This window comes from Pogona vitticeps, chromosome 5 (genome assembly GCF_051106095.1).
Source record: "Pogona vitticeps strain Pit_001003342236 chromosome 5, PviZW2.1, whole genome shotgun sequence".
In the NCBI taxonomy this organism is placed as follows: Eukaryota; Metazoa; Chordata; class Lepidosauria; order Squamata; family Agamidae; genus Pogona; species Pogona vitticeps.
In genome coordinates, this window is record NC_135787.1 from 61,360,732 (window position 1) to 61,369,180 (window position 8,449).

Consider the following 8,449-nt stretch of genomic DNA (forward strand, 5'->3'; position numbering starts at 1 on the left):
CTACTATTACTACTACTGCGGGCATGGTTTTAATAAAAGAGGGTAGTTAAAGAAATTTGACTATACACACATGCATTCTGTTTTAATTTATTCTAAATTACTAGATTTGGTGTTTCTAATTAGGCAGTTGCCTGATTTTTAGATTTCAAATGTTTACAACAGAAAGTTAGTTTCTTTTTCTTTCTTTCTAAAAACATATTATTTTTGATTAAATTTATTTTGTTTACATAAAAAATATACTGTACCCACCACCACAGGGACTATCCATTAATACAATACATAGATATATTTTACAACAATGTTTCCTACATCTTTTAAAAGATCCCCTATCCCTTCCAGGAATACATATATTCTTGACCTGGGTTTTGCCTTCTTCTTTTATTCAAAACAGCATTAATAAAGTCACCTCATATTAAATGTATTAATCTTTATCCTTCTTTTTCTAAACGTAATTTCAAAAGTCAGTTTATTGTTAATCTCAGTATTCCAGATTTCATTATACCTTTCATGTGGTTGAAAAATCCAGTTCTGCTTCCAGTTTCTTGCTATAAGCTGCCCAGAGACCTTTGGGTAGTGTGGGCGGTATATAGGTTAAATAAATAAATAAATAAATAAATGAGCAGCTGTTATATTTATAACCATCTTTCTTTGGGTTATTTATGTTATGATTATGTGTTAATAATAATGCTGTTCTTGATGATGCTTCAACGTTGACTTCCAATATTTCTATAATTTGTTAAAAAACGTCCCTCCAAACCCTTTGTATTACTTCACATTCCCACCATAAGTGCAGTACCTAATTCTTTATTGCATTTCTAGAGAAAGTTAGTTTCTTTTTCAATGATGTCAGCTTTTCAATCAGTCAGTTAATCAGTTCAATTTTTCCCTGAAGGTAACTTTTTAAAAACAATTTTGCAACCTGCTGTTCTTTTAATGAAGAATAGAGATACTGTGGTTCCAGAAAAACAGCCTGTTTCTCCTCCTCAATGTTACGAAGCTACCAAGTGTCTTGTACACCAAATTGTATCCAAGGATGCACCTCAAAGTTGGCAACTGGATTCACAAAGAATGTTGGAAAAAGGAGCATCACAGTTGAAAGAAAATCCAGATCTTTCTTTTTTAGTAGTGAATGGCAAACAGGGAGGAAAGCAACTGTTTGTGGATCTTGGTAAATATAAACATACATTTCATGTGAAGCTCTTTGCAAGTCATTTTCAAAATATATGTGGAAACTAAGAAGTTTTTGTAGCAGAAGGGCTGGCAAAAACATCTAAAAGTCCATTGTGACTCTAAAGATGGTATGTATGTCCTTAGCGAGATAGTAGATAAGACTGTGTGTTTCAAGGCGCTTCCTACCTATTGGTTTCTCACCCAAGTCCTAAAGTAATCTTCAGAATTATTCAGTGAGTTAATTATTTCTGAGTCTTGATAATGGTTCTTCTATATACAGTCAACCCTCGACCTACGAACGACCCAAGTTATGAACATTCCAACTTACGAACCGTTCTGATAGGAAAATATTGCCTCGACTTGCGCACTTTGCTTCGAGTTACAAACAGAAAAAACACGTGGGAGGCGGCGAAATTTGAACTGTTGGCCAGCGAAGAGGGTGCTTGTCTCCCGAACAAACACCACATCCTTTCTTCTTTCTTTTGATTTTTTTCTTTTCCTCCCCTCCTCCTTTTGATTCCTGCTGATTTTACAGAGAGACAGTGGGGGGGGGGGGCAGACAACAAGAGATGAGGAGGGCAGCTTTAATTAAACTGATCACATGCGTGGTGGATTTGCACGAGTGGCTGGTGACTTCTTGGGCACTGAGCGTTGTCCTTCCACGTCGATCTATCTGAATCACGGTCCTCGGGGCGCAGAGACTGTGGAGGCATCAATTGGTTTCCAATGCATTCCTATGGGAAATGCTGACCCAAGTTACAAACTTTTCAACTTATGAACGTCCTTCTGGAACGGATTAAATTCGTAAGTCGATGGTTGACTATAAAATAATACTAAGGCTGAAATCTTATTGCATAGCTCCACCTGCATGAGAATGTTATTATTATCATCAGCAACAAACAGCTGCTGATTAAAGGCTTCTTTTGGCAATTTTGGGGTGCACCTGACTTATACAAAAAAAAATCACATGCACCCAGAAAATATCAGAGAAAGCCTTTAATCAGCAGTGATTTGCTGACAATGATGACATTTCCATTGTACAGGTGAAGATGCGCAACAGGACTTTAATGCAAGTGTTAAAAACTGAGAACCTAAAAAGTGTCTCCCCAGCTCATGGTACTGTGCAGATGCTACTTCTGTACGTAGGAAGATAGTGAAGGGAGTGGAGAAACTGATACAGAAAATATCTACAGTTGGAATGGAAAATGTGATAAAGATCAATCTGGATTACTTTTCCTCCTTTGCATTTATTCCTTGTTATTATATGTCAATTTATACAGTGAAGCTGTAGATTCAAAACTTTTCTATGACTATCAACAGCAATTTTAGATCCCATGGAAAGGTCAGTGATATTAATTAAAACGTGCTAAGGAAAGTGTTTTTCATCTATTTTTGTAGTTTGTATACATGGAACAAGAATATTAGATAGAGAACTGGAGTGATTTAAAAACAATTACAAACTTCTTCGAATTCAGTTTTTTCCCTAGGCTCAATATGTTTCCAAACTCATGTATGTTCTCCCTTTTTTCTGGTGTTGCAGTTTACCAGTTCTGTAAGATATAGGGGTTTTGTAATAAAGGAATAAAATTATTAATTTTGTTAATTTGATATTTAAATGTATTGTTTATCATACATTTTCTCTAGTTACTCTTCCTCAAAGTTAAATTTAAAGAATTAATTTGAGATGCTCAGAATTCAGTGGAAAAACATAAATTCTGAAATCTTACTGAAGATAAAATTGTCTTCATCTCCGATATACGTTCACTTTTTTAAACTCCAAAATTCTGCTGCATGATTGAGGGCTACACTTGAAGAGGATTTTGAAGCATACATTTTGAAGCAGAAAACAGGGTCTGAAACTCATATAACAGTTAGATTGACAAATAGTTGTTAACTCCAAAAACTAAATAAATAACTTTCCCTTTTATGTAGGAGTTTATACTAAGAATAGAAATTTCCGGTTGTACAAGTCATCAAAAGCAGGAAAGTTTGTCATTTTGGATATTGCTGAAGATAACAAGTTTGTTCCTGAACCTGTAAAGAATTCTTCCTTAGAAGAACAGTATTTTTTTTCCTCCTTGATCTGTAATGTAAGGTAAACAGTAACTTTACTGCAATAGAATGTTAACCTGCTTTTAAAATCTTTTTTAAAAGATTAGTGCCTATGTATATGCCACTCACTACTTGGCTACCAGGAAACTTGAAGAATCTCTGGTGAATTTATCTAGCTGAGTCATGCAGATTGTGGACTTTTCCCATGCCTCATGTTCTGGAGCTGGGATACCTTCAAATTAGATTGTTATTGTACCAGTGTGCCCATGCCTTATTCAAAGGATTGTACAGGGGCCCCAGATGAGATGACATGGAGTTTTTTACTACACTTTTCATCTTTTTGTCCTTGCTGCAAAAAAGTGTTAAAGGTGGAATAGCTACTCAGTGTCTTAAGATTGGTAGTTCTAGAAAAAGGGCAGACCATAGCTGCCACCTTCACATTTTTCCCTGTGTAGAAAGAAAATAAGGGAGTTGATACTTTAAAGGAGCAGTTCTTCACACAACATAGGAAAAGAAAAGATGCTAAGCAAAATATCTTGCCCTGTCTCTCAACCCCTTTCTCCACCATTTATTTTGCATGCAAAAACATAACAAGAATGCTGGATCATATAAAAACATTTCTGATTCACAGAGGAGCTAATCAGTGGCCTAAACATGTATGCTCAAAACATGCATCAAACACCCTTTGATTCATGCCTCAGCAACGGATAAAGAGAAATATGTGTCCAATACATGTTCGCTGTTCTTTTATGGGTGATTTCTGTGCTTGCTTTTCAAAACATCAAGATGATTTTATGCGGGTGAAATTAATAGGTTAGTATTGCTATGTGAAAGATAACAGAGCATCAACAGAGAATAGCGTATATGGGGGAAGGATGTTTATGTCCTGCAAATTTGAGTTGTTTTTTCAACTCACTGCTTCTTTTCTTTTTTTTAATTAGATTTTCAGACTGTTTAAAAATTTTGACATGTAACAACCCAGAGGAGGCAAGAGAAACATCTGTTTGTATAGATGGCAACAATCCTAATAGCTGTCTGGGTAATTCAACTAAATAGAAATTTTAGCTACAGAAATTATTCTATGGCAAAATGCATTTCATGGCTTTGTGTTTAACTTTAGCATTTCACTAAAAGTTGGAGCATATCTGAATTGTGAAATGTTTATCTCTGTGTACTGGATGAGTTCTTGCATCTAACTTCTTTATTATGTGCTGTTAATATATATTGTCAATTTAATATTTTAGAAGCTTCTGGCAAGTAATTTTTGAAATCCTGTTGCACACAGAATGTTACTTCTGAACAGTACTAGTGTTTGAATTTCTATAGTTGCTGAAGAGGATATGAAAAATAAATTAAACTTTTTCAGATAGGAAGGTTTAGAGTGAAAGGTTCTTGGAAGAAACATAGACCAATTTACAGTGATTGTTTGTGAACTGTGTTGATATACCTGTTAATCATGATACAGCAGGAGCTCAGACAGGCTACAATGTTGCTGTAAGATATGCTTTCTATCAGGACAGTGAGACCCTAATTGGGTCCCAAACAGTGTATATTATTTCTCATCCTACATCTGCCATTAAAGAATAGCTTACTAATGTTTTGTATCTCTCTTTTATGGACCCCATAGGAGGATACCACTGTTCACCTTATCCAGAAATTGATAATTTTGTCCTCTCTTTAGTTAATAAAGATAATGTTCAAGGAGGTAAGGAATTTTTGTCCTCAATTAGAAAGTATTTTCTAACAGTAATATAGTTGTGTGGAAAACTGTGTCCATTTCCCTCCCTCAGGGATAAGACGATGGAGTTATTTTACTCTTGAACAGCTTCTTGTATATGACATCTCCAACTATCGTTGGTGTAGGAATATTGGCAGAGCGCACAAAAGTAATAACATCATGTACGTATCTTTTCATATTACCTTTACATTCTTTGTATTCAATGTTGTGGTAGTTATCTGCTGTCAAGTCTGACTTATGGCATTGCTATGAATGAGTGACCTTCAAAATGTCCTGTCCTCAGCTGCCCTGATCAGCTCTTGTAAACTCATATATTCAATAGGATATGGATGTCAGCAAAAGTACCATTTTGGAAGAATGATTTTTAAAAAATATATGGAGTTCCTTAACATTAGAATTATCCTTTTTAATAGGTAAGATTTGGTGTACATTGGCAAATGAAGCAGGACATTGTGACTGATATAGATTTGACAAGACACATTAACTGCAAATGTAATGCAATACATTTACGGTGGTGCTTCAACTTACAAACATCCTGAGATATGACTGTGATGTTTACCACGTGGCCCCTGCTTGTTTCCCCAAACAAAGGGCTCATGCTGTGTCATCCCACCAGCAGATACCAATTGTGACGTTCCCTCTTTTACTGTATTAATCAGAATCACAGATGTTCTTTATTCAATGCATACAATAAAATCATTAAAATGTCATATATCTTGCCACATAACTAATCACCACCTGCTCTATTTATCTTGACCAGCTCATCTCTATTAGGATCTGTTCTCACAATCTCCCTGTCTCTCTCTGCGAGTTCTATATCTCTCCTTTTCATCTCTTCTGCCAAACCTTCTTATATCCGCTGACTCTGCCCCTCCACTCCTCTCATAGGCTCATGCAAATGAGATCCTGAATATGAGTGACATGAGTGATGGGGGGCAATCGTCACAATGACCACTTCGAGTTACAACCAGCTCTGGCCACAAAATTTTGCTTCTACTTGTGTCCAGAGCTTCGAGTTATGAACAGAAAAAGGTAGGGGAAAAAAGGCGGGGAATTCCAATAGCTAACTATTGGTGGTGAAGAGACTGCTTCTTTGTAGCTCTTTTGCCCCAGCAGTTAGTGTGTGTGATTGGAGGAGGCTTTGTACTGCCTGGTAAGTTAAGGTGCTGCTTTTTAAAAACTGTTCTGGGTGGGTTTTGCAGCGTGGTTTTGGGCTGGGGGTATGTTTCTGTGCTGTGATGGCTCTTACAGTCTTTGTTCTTTGGCTTTTTCCTTGTTTTTTGATGGGTCTTGCAGGGTTTGTTTGCCTCCCCCCCCCCATTTATAATGTGTTTTGCAGGGTTTGTTTGCTTTTTGGTCCCCTCCATTTCTGAAGGCTCTTGCACGGTTTTGCATTTTGCTTTGCCCTTTTTGCATTTCCGATAAATCGCGTTTCCGATGGGTCTTGCACTTTTTTTGTGTGTTTTGCTTTTTTTTTGCATTTTCAAAGGGTCTTGCAGTTTGTTTGCTTTTTGCTTAGCTTTTTTTTCCATTTCCGAAGTTTGCTTGCAGTTTGTTTGCTTTTATTTTTTCCCCCTTCAGCCAGAATGGATTGATCACATTTCCAATGGGTCTTGCAGTGTTTTTTGTTCTGGTGATTTTTTTTCTTCTGCTGGTAGATTAATTGCATTTCAGTGCATTCCTATGGGAAATGGTGCTGTACTTACAACCATTTCGAGTTACGACCAGAGTTCCAGAACCAATTAAGTTTGTAAGTCGAGGCACCACTGTATTTAAAAATTCTAAACCCACACAAGTATTAAAATTCTGTGTTGGCTTTTTCAGTTTTGTATACTTAAGTCTATGCACTAGTGTAGTAAAGTGCTATAATTGTTTATGCAAAAATAACTCAATCTGAGTTCAACTTGTCTTACATATGAACAGGTCTTCCTTTTGTGTAACCTCATCTTAGGTGATAGGATGGGGACGAGGACAAAATTCCTGATTTCAAAGAAATTAAATTTGACCTTCAGTATTTGCTGAAAGTCCTATGCCTAATTCATGCTTGTCAGGCAAGTAATACTATTGAGATATTCCTACATTAAGAGCTAAGCAATTGCTGGGTTATTAGAAATAGCATTTGTGTTGACTGTGCAGTTCATTACATTACTATCTTTGCACACATGTGACTACTCAGTGTATGTAAAATCAGAGCCCTCTTTTTAGGTACCTCTTGCTTGAGAAAACTGAGGATCCTCATTTTACACTTACATATAGATAAATAGATAAACGAAAATGTCAAAGATATTTTAATAACCTGTGACTTTTCTTTATCATGTTAATTATTTCGAACATGTCTAAAACATGTAGCAATTAAAACAATTTCTGATTACTGCTTACATAAAATTAATCTAACACTTGTATCTGTATTTGAAGGATTGTAGTAGACCTGAAACATGAGTACTGGTACCAGAAATGCCACGATCCTGTTTGTAGAGCAGATAATTTCAAATCAGAATGTAAGTACCTTTATATAACCTATATTACAAATATTAATTTTAAATATACTGTAACTAATATAAATTCAATATATGTGACATAGGTTCTCCATTGCCAGCTGAAGTATGTCTCCCATTTCTTTTCAAAGAGGTATGTTTTTCTCACTTAATACTGTTAATGCTTTTACAGCTTAATTAAGATCTACTCTTTAGCATATACTAGTTTAGTAAGTACAGATGAAAAAGGATCAAGAGTACTAGAAAAACCTGGTTTGTTTGCAGGTCTATGTTAAATAAAACCAGAGATACCACTAAGAACCATTTCAACACAAAGGGCATTGTACTGCCAAAACTATCTACAGTGCATGTGTCAGCAGGCTGGTCCTCCACCCTTATTCCACAGTAACAGCCATACACTTCTGGTGTAGATTTTTTTTAATTTTATGTGACTTGAGAACTCCCAGATCATGAGATAAAAAGCTGCCACAAGGCTTCCAGGATGGGAAAGAAATATCTCTTAGATTCTGAATTATATGGCCTAGGGTCCCTGCAAAAATGCCTTGGGAGAGCCACTTATTATATAGAAACTCTAAAGAAATGTAACTCAAGATTGTGTGTTAATTTTGAAAAAAATTGTTTTAAAGAACGAAGACTACGTATATATAATAGATGGAAGTGGAAACATTGAAGAAAGACCAAAAATGTATCCTCATACTGCAAGCCTGTCAGACAGCAAATCTTTAACTTCGGAACAAGAAAACAGAGAGCCAAACTTCAAAAGAACTTCAAGTATTGAATGGGATGATGAGAATGACATCTATTTTTTAGAAGCTTCTGAGGATGTGGAACTAGCTGAAGCTGCTGATACTTTTCAGCCACAGAAAAACTGGATTTTGAATGAAATACCTGATGACCTTCTAGTAGATGCTTTGAAAAATAATGAAATCATAGAGTAAGTCCAACTGGTAAATTCAATGTGGCTGAATAAAGGGTTCTTTCTAGCAGAGATTCA

General features: G+C 35.9%; 1 protein-coding gene across 3 annotated transcripts in view; it reads left to right on the forward strand.

The window, feature by feature from the left end:
• PRIMPOL (primase and DNA directed polymerase) overlaps positions 1-8,449 on the forward strand; it is a 43,210-nt gene that overhangs the window by 34,003 nt on the left and 758 nt on the right. For all 3 annotated transcript variants that reach the window (XM_078393900.1, XM_078393901.1, XM_020802674.3), the window contains 8 exons: positions 893-1,168; positions 3,103-3,265; positions 4,164-4,261; positions 4,850-4,927; positions 5,013-5,121; positions 7,376-7,458; positions 7,542-7,588; positions 8,082-8,389. In XM_078393900.1, coding sequence (XP_078250026.1) covers positions 893-1,168; positions 3,103-3,265; positions 4,164-4,261; positions 4,850-4,927; positions 5,013-5,121; positions 7,376-7,458; positions 7,542-7,588; positions 8,082-8,389 — 1,162 coding nt within the window. The remainder of the gene's footprint in view (positions 1-892; positions 1,169-3,102; positions 3,266-4,163; positions 4,262-4,849; positions 4,928-5,012; positions 5,122-7,375; positions 7,459-7,541; positions 7,589-8,081; positions 8,390-8,449) is intronic.